Raw genomic sequence first — 15000 nt, forward strand, 5'->3', positions numbered from 1 at the left:
GCAGCAGCGGCAGCAGCAGCAGCAGCAGCAGCAACAACAACAACAAACCGTCATCAGGCGACGAACCACACTCCTCCTCAGGGGCTCAACAGCTGTTCGTGCTGTGCACAAACCGCCCAGAAACATATTCTCTGCCGGGTCCACCCCTAGGGAGGGATGTTGCAGCACGGAAATCAGCACAATTGTGCATCTGACCCCCCATCCCATCTTCCTTTTCTCACGCCGGGTTGGTGGTGATTCTCTATCCTTCTTTTTTTTCTCTCTGCAGTAATTGAAACTGGAGTTGCTCAAGGCTCCCATACACGTTAACATTATCCATTAGCTTTCGTGTGACATGTTGTGTAGCAATCGGAACGTCAGTGCTGCACGTAAAAACGCGAGCTAGGATCGATATTCTCGGGCTTATGAGCGTGCTAGGACGCAGATTTTGAGGCTGCAATCCATCGAATCGAACTTATTGTAAACAATATGTATGCGTCGTTTCCTTTCTTTCGTTCGTTCTCTTTTTTTTCAATATTTGGTCTATTTGGTAGAATAGCACAATAGCAGAAGGCAATCATTGATAATAAGTTGATGTGCATGAAGAGCTGGTATGTTTGGCATGGATGGATAATCTGAACGTGTATGGGGGAGGTTAAACCCTCCCAGGTCGAACTCAATTGGTGAACCCCGGCGCGGATATACCACCATTTGGTAGCCCCTTCCTCCTCGCCTTCCCCTCGTTCAGCGCGGTCCAGGCAAACTGATAAAACGCAATCTAACACCACACACCCACACACACACACACGCAATCTCGCAACTGGCTGCTGCCCGCCCGCACACTATTCTCCTCGACCGGGGGGGGGCCCTCCCCCTCATCTCAGAAGCCGCGCGGATATCGCGAACCTTTGTCTTACTATCGACGCACACCAGGTGCTGGTATGGTGAATGGTGGTGGTGGTGGTTGTGTGTGATTAGGCAGATGATTCTGCTTGCTGAGCGCACTCAGCCCCCCCCCCCCTCCCCTCCTTACCCCTTATCTCACTGTGTGTCTGGTCTGCCTGTGTGTGCGTATGTAGGTGCTTATTGCGTTGCGTCTGAATGCCCCACCGTTCATGTGTTGCCCGTGATGATGATGATGGTGGTGGTGGTGGTGGTGGTGGTGGTGGTGGTAGGAATGGTGGGCTGCTTGCTGCTGCTGCTGCTGTTGCTGGTTCGTGAGTAATCGCCGCCCGAGATCTGTGTATATTGATTGTGGCCAAGGCGCAAGGGTTGAGAAGGGGTTGCGTCTGGTATCGTTCGCGGAACCAAAACCGCGTCAACGCGGGATGTACTACGCGCATGTAAACACACACTCACGCACGCACACGTACGTGCGCGAGTGCGATGTGTATATGATAAATAGAATGATCTCTGCTGCTGCTGGTCTCTCTATCTCTCTATCTCTCTATCTTACTATCTATCTATCTCTCCCTCGTCACTCCGCCCTCTCTCTCTTTCTCTCTCTCTCTCTCTCTCTCTATCTCTCTCCTCTCTCCCTCTCTATGTACATGTGTACATACATATATGTACGTGTGAATGGTGACCAAACACGATCGATGCGTACCCCGGAATGAAGTGAGTGAGTGATTGTCACCCTATCATCGCCAGTGGCACCGCGACCGACGGGGCCGGAGCCCATCTATCGAACGATTAAGTGCCCTGTGTATGTGTGTGTGTGTAGGCCCGTTTAAAGCTGCACTTGAAAACGGCTAACCGCGCCGACTAGGCACGAAGAAAAGTAGCCATAGGCGGTGTCGACCTCTCCCTTTAGGAGCAGCTGATTGGAACGCGCTTGTTGGAGACCACGCGTACCACGTGTCTTGCCATCCGCACCACCACTTCCATTGTGTCCAACAGCCCACAACCAGAACCCCCCCCCCCCTCTCCTCACTCCCTTCTTTAGACCCAATGGACGATGGAGAACGTCGTGCGGTCAACCGAAAAGAAATCTGGAATATCGGAAAAGATCCAAATCTGGAGTAAATTGGTAAGTATGGAGCATGGGGCAGAGGGAGTGTTGGGGAGTGCTTTTGGCTTCCTGCTCTCCAGTTGACGCTGCTGCTGCTGCTGCGTGCATGTTGGGAAGGGACACTGCAACATTTGCCTCCCGCCCTTCCCCTCGGAGTGTGTTACATAAATCCAAGTCCAAGACAGCAAAAAACAAACCCGCATCCCCTACCCCCTTGGGGCGCCAGGAGAGGTGTTGTCCGTTGACTCACCGACCCGTGCCGACCAAAAACCTTCCCTGTGCTCTGCTCTGCTCTGCTCCGGAAGCCATACGAATGATCGTGTTTGCTGAGAGTGGAAGCGACGGAGGGAGGGAGGGAAGAAAGGGGGCCTTGGTGTTGTTGGATATTGAAATTTTCTCGCTTTGTCGCGCTTTAGGGGGAGGATCACACGTAACCGGCACGTGTGTATGTATGTTTGTGTGTGTTTTGCGTATGTGTGTGTGTGTGTGTGGGTGTGAACCACGGCACAGGATGCAGAGACAAGTGCACCACACACAAGTGTTCTGTGGTTCCGGCCCGTTGACGTCCGTGCTCCCCCTTTCAATAATCCATTCCGTTCGTCAAAAATACGGTGCCGCCAGAAACACAACCCCGTCCGCTAACTCGCTGCTTGCGCGGAGGCATAGGTTTGGAGTGCGCCAAGCGCCGCTGCTTTGCTAGTGCTAGTCTGCGCTAGAGAATGCGCGCGTGCTCTCTCTCTCTCTCTCTCTCTCTCTCTCTCTCTCTCTCTCTCTTCTCTCTCTCTTTCTCTCTTTTTCACTCAATTTTTTATGCACCGTACATTTTGATGGTTGATTTCATCCAATGATTTGTCTCTTCCTTCCGCACAGAATCAAATCATCAAGGCAGCTCCCAATCCCCACCATTCCCATCATCAGACATCGGAGAATGCCGGTAGCACGGTGACCGGAGTCGCAGCCTCCTCGAGTACGGCTCAGGTCCAAGGCGCAGGAGAGAGCACCAACAGCAGCGAGCTGCTGCAACTGCGCAGCGGGCGCGATGGGCCGCTGAATCAGTGCATCAGCGAGCTGACGTCGAACCTGCACAGTCGCCGGTGTGTGAGCGAGCTGATAGCGGCCGCCAATTCAACCCATCCGAACGGCAGGGATACCAATGCTACTACCACCAGCAGCTCGGCCACTACCACCACCACCACCAACAACAACAACCAATCGACGGCGACGCCACCTGCAACAACTGCATCAGCGGCCACCATCAGCAGTAACGCTATCAACAACCATCAGTCAACCCAATCAACCTCGGAGAGTGTCCAGGGGGCCACCGAAGGTGGTAGTGAAGGCGAGGGAGGCCCCGGTAGTCGGTCACGCAGTGCCAGCCAGAGCAAGGGTGGTGGACCACCGCCATCGTCACCCCACACGCTCCTGTCACCGCCGAGCCATTTTGTGACTGTGATCGAGGTGAAGGAGTCGCAGGCAGCGGAAGGCAGCAGCAGCAGCAGCAGAGGCCATGCCATGGTAGCCAATACCACGACAGCCACCACCACCACCACCACCACCGAGTCCGATGGCGGGGTGGAGGGAGGAGGCGGTACGAAGGAAAATAGTAGCAACAGTAGTAGCAGCAGCAGCAGCAGCAACCACCAAACCAAGTGTTCGACACCAAAGACGGCGACGACGAATAACAATTACGAGAACGTGCTCATTAACACCGGCGGTGGCGGTGGTGCGGTGTTGAGTGCGAGGGAACGCTTTGGCGGTAGCATGGAGCGATTGATAATCGGTGATCGGGAAGGTCCGGGTCAGTCAGGTGTGACCGTCGGCGCTGGTAGCGCGAGCACATTCCATGATCCGATGAAGCAGCAGCAGCAGCAGCATCATCCTAAACCACCACCGGATCGCGGCTCCTCTACGGCTGGTGCTGAAGCGTCAGTAGCTGGCGGTGGTGGTGGTGGTAGTGCCTTTACTGCAAACGGCTCCTCAATCTCCAAGCGCACCTCTCAGCTGCTGGGAGCGGCGGCAGCATCGTCAGCATCATCTTCGTCGTCGTCATCCATCGCGACTGCAGCCGTAGACCTAAAGAAGAAGGTCCCACCACGGTAGGTTCGCCGCATCCATGTGATACAACGATGATCGTCTAATTGAGTGATTGCCTTTCCTGATTTTCTTGCAGACCGCCACCGAAGTTTGTACGCCGTGCCGCTCCGGTTGAACCACCTACCGTGCCATCGTCGGCAGTTCATGGCCAGCACGGGGGGCGACCGTCGACACAAGAAGGAGGAGGAGGTGGTGGTGGTGGTGGAACGACTACTGCGGCAGACCAGCCCAGTGGACAAACGAATCCAACCATCGGTAGCAGTTCGCTGGAACGGTCCACCGTTAAACCGGCTGTTGAGATCTATCGGCAGCGATCCTCGGATTCGCTGGACGTAAAGCCCGGTGGCCCACCGACGCAGACGTCCGAGTACGGTCGATACCAGCGACCATCGCCGGTAACCGAGGGTCTCAAGGGGCGTCCAACCGCTAGCCTTGACAGCCCGCCCGGCTCACTGGGAAAGGGTGGCACCCGGGTGGAGCTGGCTGCTTCTGCTTCGGCGGTCGGCGTGTCACCGACCGGCAGTCTCGGAAAGCTGCAATCGACCTCGACCGGCAACAACTCGAGCTACCACAGCAGCAGCGACAGCCCGACCGGTAGCCTTGGTAAAGCCGACCAAACGCCCCACCTGCAACGGGCACTCACCTACCAGCGGCAAGGCACGGGAGACAGTTTACCCAGCGTGCTCGGTTCCAAGGAATCCCTCGCATCTGGGGGTGGTGGTGGTGGTACAGCCGGAGGAGGAAGCATTACCGAGCGGGTAAGGCAATCGCTTTTATCGCGATGACGATGTTAATCGTTCTTTGCGGGATAATCTCACACTCTCTCACTTTCGCGTTGGTTTATTTGGGATGGTTAACAGATCAAGAGCTACGAATCGATTTCCTCGCTCAGCTCAGACAGTGTACGGACGGGAGGGACCACGAGGGCAGGCGAAGAAGTTACCTCGATCGGTGGGGCGACGCAACAGGAACAGGAGCACTACTACGATACGGTACCGCTGGACAACGGGGACGGTGACTACGTTTACATTCAGCCGGGTGGCATCGGCACCGAGGGCCGACCGGAGGATAACGCGGCCACACTGTTGCTGCTACCACCATCAGCACGAGGCAGCCATGGCAGCAGCAGCCAAACCAGCGTGCAGCCACTGGAAACTGAATCTCCCGGACGTAACAACTATGTAAACATTGAGTATTTTATACGGTAAGTGGGATCGCTAGTCCATGGGCATCGTTTCCTGGGCGCCCAACAACCTGTTGGAAAGTGTACGGCCAAGTCTTGTTTTGCAAGAGCAGCTCCTGGAACACAGCAACAGAAGCAATAATCCGCGATATTGTTTCTCTTTTTTGCCAGCTCGACTCAGAATAACGAAAACCGTAGCAGCTCGATCGATAGCGATGGGGAGGCAGATCTCGGCCCACCTCCCGTTCTGATGCGTGCGATCTCGACCGACACTAACCCAGCCACAAGTGACGTAGCCGAGAGTTTAGCCGCCGGAGGAACAGCAACCAGTAGCAGCAGCAGCAGTAGCAGCGGTCTATCACGCAAGATATCCGTACGTTCAGCTTCTCGAATGATCTTCCATGGATTGCACCTTATCATCTCCGTCCTTCGTCTTTGAATCTTTCCCCAGAACGCAAACCGTAATACCATCATCCGGCACATTGTGTCGAGCATCGTGACGAGCGAAACACTGTACGTCGAGTGTCTCAACAAGATGAAGCAGTACATGAAGGCGATACGGGCCACGCTCACCACCTCACAGCCTGTGATATCGGAGGAGGAGTTCCAGACAATTTTCTTCAAAATCGAAGAGCTGCACGCGGTGCATTGCGAGTTTCTCACGGTACTGCGTGCCCGGCTGGCCGCTGACCACGACGACAGTGCGACCGGTGCGGATGGGCTGTGCGTGGGCGAGCAGTTTCGGCAGCTGGCGAGCCACATTCACCTGTACGGTGCGTTTCTACACAACTACGGCCGGGCGATCGATACGGTCAAGAGCTGTAGCACGCACAGCCAGCAGTTTAAGGAGATCGTGTCGAACATCGTGTTCAAGAATCAGAACGAGCAGAAGCTGTCGCTCGAGGAGCTGCTTCACAAACCTGTCGCCCGCGTACAGAAAAATGCGCTCGTACTGGAGGACCTGTTGGCGCATACGCCCGAACAGCATCCCGACTATCTGCCACTCCGGCAGGCGTCGAAGACGATGCGTACATTTTTGGCCGAATTCAACGTCGTCCAGACGCGCACCATGTTTCCGGTACGTACGCATGCAACACTGCAGCAGTATCAGCAGCCGAGATTGATCGCATTTTTCTTCTTCCATTTTTCCCTACCCAAGAGCGAGGATAAGGCCCTGCGCCGACTAGTGCGCAACTCGTTCATCGTCGAGCTAGCGGACGGTCATCGGAAGCTGCGTCATCTCTTCCTCTTCAACGATGTTATTGCGTGTGCCAAATACAAGGCAGCAGGGCGCGGGGCGAGCGAACGGAATGGGTTCGAGTTCGAGCTCAAATGGTTTATCCCGCTGCGCGATATCCTCATCTGCGAGGAATCGGCCAATGATTCGAAGGAGGCAAGCCCAATCAACATCGTGCAGCTAAAATCGCAGGCGTGCACGGTGCGCGACCAAATCATGCTGGATGAGCGGGACGAGATGGGACGACGTGGTGGCGGCAGCCGGTTAGGCGGGGCGCCCGGTGGATCGAGCCGCGTTGGCGACAAACATCGAAAGAAGCTGGCAGACCTGGAGGCCCAGCTGGTGCTCGCTTCGCCGAACCTGGTGTTTAAGATAGGCAATAAAGCTACCGGCAAGACGATGACCTTCTTCCTCAGCTCCGACTTCGAGCGAACGCAGTGGATTGATTCGATCCTTTCGCTGCAGGTAGGTGGCAGCCGTGTGCAGTGTCCTGGCAGTGCCACACCTGAACTACACGAGCGGTTTTGCTGAACTGATTGCATTGGCATATTTCTTTCCCCGTTTCTCTCGCAGCAATCGTGCAATCTTCCCGGGCAACTGGCAGTGCAGATCTACGATCTGCAGGCGTGGATCACCGCCTGCCAGGCGCTGATCAAAACCGAGATGGGCTCCTACTTAATGAGGAACGCGCGTGACGAGAGTCTGCTGGTAGGGGACCTACACCTTACCATCCAAGGGCTGACCGGTTTCGATCAGCCGCCGTGTGATCTATTTGTGTGCGTTGAGATCGATTCATACGGGCATTACTTCCGCAAGGCCAAAACCAAGCTCGTCTGCCGCAGCTCCTCGCCGTACTGGAACGAATCGTTCGTGCTCGAGCTCGAGGGCAGCCAAAACCTGCGCCTACTGCTCTACCAGGATGCGGAGCAACGACAGAAACTGCGAGCAAAGCACGTGTTAAAGGTACCGCCATCACTCTTCGCACCTTCCTTGTCTCTACCATACCGTCTACTCTACTCGAATCCTCTTCTTTTCTTGATTACAGCTGAGCCGCAGCTGGCTACAGGAGACGCCCGTCAGCAAGTCCCTGAAATTGTCGGAATCGCTCAGCCTCGGCACGGTGATACGCTTCGTGCCGGGTGAAGTGACTTTGCGCCGGGTACCGACGTCCAAACCCGGCGCCCTTTTCGGTGCCAAACTGCAGTCAGTCATCAAGTACGTAGTGAAGAACACCAAGAGGACGCTGACCGTTTCATATCTTTCACTATCTAATTCTTTGAATTTTCGATTGTCAGGCGTGAAAAGCGCGACATCCCATTCATCGTGAGTGCTTGCGTGCGCGAGGTCGAGCGGCGCGGTATGGCCGAGGTCGGCATTTATCGCGTATCTGGTTCGGCGTCCGACGTGGCGAAGCTGAAGAAATCGTTCGAAACAAACGCTTACGAGGCGGAACAGTTGCTCAAGGAGGTGGACGTGCACTCGGTCACGGGCATCCTCAAGTCTTACCTGCGGGAATTGCCGGAGGCGCTCTTCACCGATCAGTATTACCAGCAGCTGTTCGACGCCTTCAACCAACAGACGTACACGAATGAGGCGGCTCGCATTCACGAGCTGCAGCGCATATTCGCCGATCTGCCGCAGCCTAATCGCGCCACCATCAACCTGCTGCTCGACCATCTCATGCGGTAAGTGAGTTGCGGATCTACCCACGGTCATCAGAGTTTTTGAGTTAGGCTTTCTTCCGTTTGACACACATGTTCCGTTTTGTCCGTTTTGCTTCTGCTTCCAGGGTGCACCAGCAGGAGATCGAAAACAAGATGTCGCTGCACAACCTTGCCATGGTGTTCGGGCCAACCCTGTTACGGCCGGGACCCACGGCTTCCAAGCAAAAGGATCTGCTCGAGTCGAGCACGGCCGACGTGATGACGCAAGCCGGTATTCTGTACAGCTTTCTGCAGGCCCGGCTGAAATAGTATTAACCAATCGAAACGCAGCCCCGCACCACTACACAGGAAAGCTGCCTCGACAATGGCGTCGTCGACTCGCTTGGCGACGGTTGTGAGGCAGCAATCAGTGGCAGACCACGACCGTTGCGCACCGATTAAGGGAGCTTGTTTTTTTCTATATATATATATATTTAAAGGGCGGGACGGGAAACTGTATGTTTATCGAACGGACGGAGAAGTAGCTGTTTTTGTAGTGATAGTTCATGAGCGAAACGCAATTTTGATTCATGAGCGAAACGCATTTTTTTCTTTTTTAAATATCACCCACTTCCCCGTACACGACTTCCGTTCAAGCTTATGAACGGTAGCAATATATTCGTACCTATTTACCATACACGGACCATACACATACGACATGATTGCGCGATAATAGGTAACCAGGAGAGAGTCATAGTAATGCAATCAGCTTCTTCTATAGCAAACATAGCGTGACGGATAGAATTTGATACAAGCGCCCTAAGACGAACGGAACTAACAGATGTGATGCAAGCCCAAGAGAGGATCGTAAGGATTCAACCCGTATACCCGTAAAAGATTTGCGCACGCACTGTCATGAAACCATTCGCAGTGGGACGAGCGGTATTTGTTGTTGAAGCGACAATTGGACGAAGGCAGCGCCCTCCCTAATCTGAACGAACGTGTGTGGTAGAACCCACTTCTCAAGCTCTTACTTGCGTGCATCCACACATTCCTCCCGACGATTCGGTTTCATTATTGCGATTGCGGTCGTCTTTTTGTAACTTCAGTATGTATGTCCTCTTCCAAGCAGCTCGGAGAGTCAACGGCTGCTGCAGTATGGGAAAAGTACGCATAGAGCACGTAGCGGCCAGCGCATGTGTGTATTGAGAGTCTTGTGAGGAAAGCCTTTACACTGTTTGTTTGTTTTGCAACATTTTGTTTTCGTTTTGTAATATTATCATTTTTTGCGTTTGCTAATTACGATTATTTTTATCATTACTTCTATTCGATGTGTTTGCGTTTCGTTGTACCTACTAGGGCCAATAAAGATAAGGAAGGAAGGAATTTCATAGTCACGCAGCGACAACAGCAGCGATATCCGTACTAGTACATCGCCAAACAGTGTTGTGGCAATATCACAGATCAGATCTAATCGCAGGACGTTCTGGTAGGCGAAAGGCAATGGCAATCCGTAACAGATCGAATTGTTGATACGACCTCTTTCATACAGGATTCGGTCTATTATAAGTATTATTTATTCTTATGAAAACCAAGACGTAATATATTCACTCATGTAACCTTCCTAATCCCGTGGTGATGCAATTAGTTTGTGGAAAGTGTACGTAGCCGCTTGGTTCCGGATTCCATACCAGGTGCCCCATGCTACTGGATGCTGCTCAGTGATGCCAGGAGCAGTATGGCGCGCTCTAAATGCAGAGTACCGGTGAAATCCTCGGGTAAGTAACCGAGATAGAAACAAACGACACAAAACAGATCAAGCGTCTCCCAATTTAGTATGAGTCACGTTTACGACAAAAAAATAACACATGTCGTAACCAAAGTTTCTTTTTCTTTCGCTTTCGGTAAAATTTCACTTACATTTTTATTTTTAAATTAAGCATGAACAATGAACGGATTAAAAAGATGTAACATATGTAGAAGCAGCATAAATATTCATACATTAGACCTGTTTGTTCGTTTGTTTTGCTACATTCGCGTTCATCGATGGAAGTAATTAGTTCGAATTTTGGCACTAGGATGTTATGTTTGGCTACTGCTAGTTACTTAAAGTATATACTAACAATGAACGGTCAACAAACATAATTAACTCCCCTAACAGTCCCGCTCCTTCAAAAAATGGTTTGCCTGCTGTTTGGGGTGAAATGGTTACATGCTCTCTCCATCCCACCCCAAGTAATGGCCTGGTTTCCGTCTTAGTTTGGGATTTTCAAGCAGAGGAAACCCTATTGAGCGATCTTCGGATGGGACTGTTTCTCTTGCGTAGGCGGAAGTAAGTTTGTCTCCTGTATCCCGCCTTATTGTTGCCCCCCAAACGGTGCAGGGCTTAGAGATGCGACTCTAGAGGCTTCCTATTCAGAGGATATTTGACTGAAAAAAGGGTTGGAAGAAAGTGGTAATGAAGAAATGATAAAGAAGCTACAAGCTAACACGTATGCGCGATAGATGATAGTTGTGTTAGCAGAAGAAAAAAGCGTTAGAGTGGAACAAGTATGAGGGCGGAAAATGAATAAGAGTGATAGTAAAAGAGGGAAAAAAACAAACCAAACAAAAGACTAAACATTCAGAACTCGCAAACACATGAAGTACTAGCTCAGCCAATGATTGACCTGCTCGTCTATGCGGAACAGGGAAAACATAACGAGACGTTGTAACTGCCGTATCCGTTTCCAGGACAGCTGCGGTCCAGTTAGGATGCTAGATAAGAAGGAAGAGGAAATTGTTTTCTTTTTGTTTTTTCTCACAAGTCGATAAAACAGTGAATACCCCTAAAGTACCCAAAAACGAGATGGGAGATAAAACAATAAAAGCTTATCTAAAAAGATCCTAATTTCAAACAGAGTAACAGGAATGATGGTTCTGCTATTTCGTTCGTCTATGGGTTGCTCATCTGCTGCTGTCATTCCGCGGTGCGGATGTATTCCAGTTTCGTTGGTTTCGCCATTAAAATGAATCATAAAAATTCTGGAATAATGGTTTTTGGCAGTTTTTAAAAGCGATGACGCATGTTACGATCTATCGGGGTATGATTCGTTAGTCACTGCGACGCTCATTGCTGCGGTCGTAACTGCTATGTTTGCACCAACCATCGTCGATGTCGTCGGCGTCAGCGCCGCCGTCGGCGTCAGCATCTGCGTCGACGTCGTCGTTTTCGTTGGACTCGTCTGGAGCACACTTTCGTTCCATTTGCTCAAGTCTGCCAATACTGGAATTCCCAGTGTCGAGTGCATCGCCTCAAAGGAGTAGCAACTCGCACCGTTCAGTGTCTCTTTGCTGTCTGGCGTGGTCGCGTAACTAATACCATCCGTATGATCGACGGATACACCACTGCTCTCCGGTGCTGCCATGTTGGGCCCCTTGCTGGCGGACGGAGAGTGATTCCTTGGCTTGGCACGTAGTTCCATCGCTTCGTTCGCGACCATCGTACGCTTCTCGTCATCCCATGGCGATGTGGATTGGATTGCGCTACCGGATAGGGGTGGGATCGTCGTTTCTGAAACTAAATGTGGGATAGTGGTCCCCGTAGGGAGCGGATCAGCTTCGAGGATCGCTTCTCATCGGCAGCCCCACAAGCGTGCGCTGCTCGAAGACGCTGATACGCGGAGGATGATTGTGGCGATTTCCGGCAGCACAGAAAGTGCCGAACACAGTCTGAACACATGCTTGCATGAGTTGGTGTTGGTGGAGAACTAATGTGTACCAAGCAACCCAACACTATGGCCCCACGAAAGCAGAGGGAACGTCAAGTGTGCGACCAAGAACGTACAAGTATAAAGCGCGAAGATCGATAGATCAGAGACACCTGTTTGCCATTTCCTAGTCAGAGTTCTACAGACAGATAAACGTATTATTTTCACTTTTAAGCATTTTCTCCTACCAAGCCTCGGCAGCAACGGACAACGAAAAGGAATGTAACATTTAAAAAACAAATTACATTCACATTCACACCTGTTCACAAGATACCATATATGAGAGAGTTTCCAGAAACACATTGACCCGTTCAGCAATGCATGCGGTTTAACCAACATTAATTATCGTGCAACATACTTCTCGATTACGCTGTAGTATATTAATTCAAAGTGTTAATTGAAATCTGAATTAAACTGATTCTAATATTAGGTCTGCAACTAAATATCGGCTCTTTATCGGATTATTACCGGCTTTGGCTAACAGCAAAATTGATTAACATGTGTGCTCCAAAACTAGTTTATGCGATGTTGTTTAATGATTCAAAACAAAGAACTGTTGGAAATCTCATGAATTTCCTTGAAATTGAATGAATAAATGAACTTCCCATGAAATGCCCCTGCGTGGAGATAAGCGCAGACATGATAGTTTGCAAAAAAAATAGTATTAAAATAATATTTCTGAAAAATATAGTATTCAATGGAAATATTCTTTTTAAAAAAGCAATTACCGATACTTAGTTGCACACCGACTTTTTCCCATCTACGGAATCACGACACAAAGGAGGGAGGGCTTTTCGTTGCTTAGTGATGTGAGCACGGGAGCAAGCGAAGTAAAACGGCAAAAATAAAACAGACGGACGGCTTTACCTGTGTGCTGCTCCGTGGTGCGCGATTTGTTGAACGGGTTCTGGCGCCTTGGCGGTGGTTCCTTGGGTGGTGGCAAAGCCACTGCATCCAGCTGCTTCTCTTTGCATTGTCCCTCGATCTCTTCCAGCTGCCGCTGCAGCTCGGCTACCATCAATTTCATGTAGTCGTAGCCGGCGCAAGTGAGTGCCTTCATCCACTGCTCCATGATCGGTTGGGATTCCGTGCTCAGATAGTACGTGCGATTGTTGGGGCCGTGAAAGATGATCTGAAAGCAGTACTGCTCGCCCTCTTCGGCCAGTTCTGTGGTGTAGTGTCAGACGAGTTTGTATTTAGTAAATCGAGATCTTCACCGGCAGTGGTTCCTCATGCGCTTACCCACGGTGCAGCCCTCGAGGATGATCATGCCTAGCGGTTCCTTGTCGCCCCGCTTCTCGAAGTAAAACAGCAGGTTGCCCTTGAGCACAAACCAGCGCCGCTGCCAGCTTTTATTCATCTCGCCCCGTTTGTTCATCCACCCTTCCAGGTCGACCGGGGGCGTTGTGGCGAATAGACACAAGCTCTTTTCGTTGATTTTCATCCTGCCGGCTGTTACAGAAGCAGCCAACGCCGTGCCGGCTGGTCACTACACGATGCTCACCGAAAGGACTTGGCGTTCACAAGGCAACTGCATCCATGATTTGATTCATAGCATCCAATTAGGTTGTTGCTCTCCAGCAGGCCGTTGTCGTTGTTGTTACTGTTTTTTTTTTGCAAACTTATTACCGCTGGTCGCGTGCTCTTGTGCTCCTTGGTTGTTGATTCACCACCGCTTATCACATACTACCATTGGGCGCGGCGAACCACCCCCGGGGGCGTAGATTGGCAAGCTCAGTCGGAACAACTTGCTGTAGAATGATTGATTACAGACTCAAACATTGCTGTGATGATGGAAGGAGAATTGGATCATTAAAGCAACAGGATCGTTGCAGAATCACGAAACTTTTTACCTGCTTGCCGGTGCGGTATTTGAAGGTTTCCTCTGCGCGATACCCCGAATGTTGGCCGCAAAATTCTGCGCTCCCTGCGGTTGATTGTGATTTGGTTGATTGCTTCCCGTAGTTTGTAAAAGGATTTAGAATCCTTTTTCTTACTGTCAACCCTGTATTTTTGCGGATTATTTCGCACTACGGTTGGTTGCGGGTCGTTCCGGACTTTCCGGACTTTTCCGGGAAAACTTCCCACTTTTCCCAGCGACTTCCAATCTCGGCACCCTTTTCCAACCTCCGGAGATCAAAACAACCAGTTTTTGACAGGGTTGTAGCCACAGGCAGCCTCTAGAGTCCAGACGATGTTTTTTCTCTATCTTTTTCGATGTTTTTGTTACATTATTTGTAACATATATTTTAATGCTTTATGCCATGGCGTTGTGCCTGTGAGTGCTTTAAGTAAGAATTTATCGGATTATTTGCGGCATCTTGCATCATCCTCTCGCTGAATGTTTGCTTTTTTTTTGCGTTTTTTACAACAGGGCCAACTGTTTAAAAATGTAAACGGTACAAAGGGGAGTAGGGATAGGGACGGATTTTTACATAACTTTTTTGGTTATAGTTCTAGAAATGTCTAAACTCCTCCCGCCTTCACTAAACATCTTAATCTATGTTTTTTATACGTGTGTTTCTATGTTTATCTATGTGTTCTCGTAACGGTGATTGCATACTTTTGGGGCGTTTACTTAGGTCATATTGCACTGTTAATGGCCCCTATTGCGATTGTCTTGTCTCGTTTTCAAGACAAGACTCGACCAGTCTTGTCTGGTAAAAACCGCGGAGTCTTGGTTGTCTAAAATCGGTATTGCGAGAGTCGCATGAATACTTGAATGAACAAGTGTTCATTTGGCTGTCAAAAGCCGTCAAAATCCCAGCTTTGTATGTAAACAATCGCGCGCAGCTTGAGTTTCCTTACCGTTAACGTGTTTTAATTCATCAAAAAAATGTTTTCAATCGTACAATATTTGTTCAATTATTCTCAATATCTGATGCATTTTTATTCAGGAACTCGATCGTCACGAAAGCAAATGCTGAGGTTTAAGCCCATTACATGGTTCTCAGAAAATGTGCCATTTCGTACAATTGAACATAATCGATTACTGGTAATAGGTTATTGATTAATTCCATTAAATTCCTCCAAATCAACCGCCAGTCTGCTAAATAAAAAACTGTTACGGTAATCTTAAATCGCAGTCTTGTTTGGCAGACTCC

General features: G+C 50.5%; 2 protein-coding genes across 13 annotated transcripts in view; one reads left to right on the top strand and one right to left on the bottom strand.

The window, feature by feature from the left end:
- Nucleotides 1–9995, top strand: part of LOC125951357 (uncharacterized) — a 16248-nt gene extending 6253 nt beyond the window's left edge. For 8 of the 12 annotated variants that reach the window (XM_049680150.1, XM_049680192.1, XM_049680160.1 and 5 more), the window contains 10 exons: nucleotides 2861–4086; nucleotides 4161–4842; nucleotides 4945–5288; nucleotides 5439–5640; nucleotides 5719–6345; nucleotides 6427–6969; nucleotides 7078–7467; nucleotides 7550–7719; nucleotides 7800–8189; nucleotides 8294–9995. In XM_049680150.1, the coding sequence (XP_049536107.1) occupies nucleotides 2861–4086; nucleotides 4161–4842; nucleotides 4945–5288; nucleotides 5439–5640; nucleotides 5719–6345; nucleotides 6427–6969; nucleotides 7078–7467; nucleotides 7550–7719; nucleotides 7800–8189; nucleotides 8294–8477 (4758 nt within the window). In that variant the 3' untranslated portion in view covers nucleotides 8478–9995. Of the gene's footprint in view, nucleotides 1–1153; nucleotides 2009–2860; nucleotides 4087–4160; nucleotides 4843–4944; nucleotides 5289–5438; nucleotides 5641–5718; nucleotides 6346–6426; nucleotides 6970–7077; nucleotides 7468–7549; nucleotides 7720–7799; nucleotides 8190–8293 lie in introns of those variants that run through there. The other 4 variants (XM_049680216.1, XM_049680241.1, XM_049680224.1 and 1 more) reach the window with 2 other exon arrangements.
- A 17-nt stretch (nucleotides 9996–10012) lies between these two features.
- Nucleotides 10013–14022, bottom strand: LOC125951433 (sesquipedalian-1). Its single transcript, XM_049680276.1, has 4 exons — nucleotides 13750–14022; nucleotides 13139–13680; nucleotides 12764–13063; nucleotides 10013–11706 (listed from the first exon to the last, which is right to left on the bottom strand). Exons 2-4 carry the CDS (start codon nucleotides 13338–13340, stop codon nucleotides 11216–11218), a joined length of 993 nt encoding a protein of 330 aa, XP_049536233.1. The 5' UTR covers nucleotides 13341–13680; nucleotides 13750–14022; the 3' UTR covers nucleotides 10013–11215.
- Between the last annotated feature and the right edge of the window lie 978 nt (nucleotides 14023–15000).

Source organism: Anopheles darlingi, chromosome X, assembly GCF_943734745.1.
Source record: "Anopheles darlingi chromosome X, idAnoDarlMG_H_01, whole genome shotgun sequence".
Taxonomy (NCBI): Eukaryota; Metazoa; Arthropoda; class Insecta; order Diptera; family Culicidae; genus Anopheles; species Anopheles darlingi.

Bases quoted from the DNA above. Each gene is read 5' to 3' on its own strand.
- LOC125951433 (XM_049680276.1), bottom strand. From the start codon at position 13,340: ATGAAAATCAACGAAAAGAGCTTGTGTCTATTCGCCACAACGCCCCCG. The intron at 13,064-13,138 runs GTAAGCGCATGA...ACTACACCACAG, and splicing joins CCTCGAGGGCTGCACCGTGG to AACTGGCCGAAGAGGGCGAG. The intron at 11,707-12,763 runs GTAAAGCCGTCC...TCCCACATTTAG, and splicing joins CACCACGGAGCAGCACACAG to TTTCAGAAACGACGATCCCA.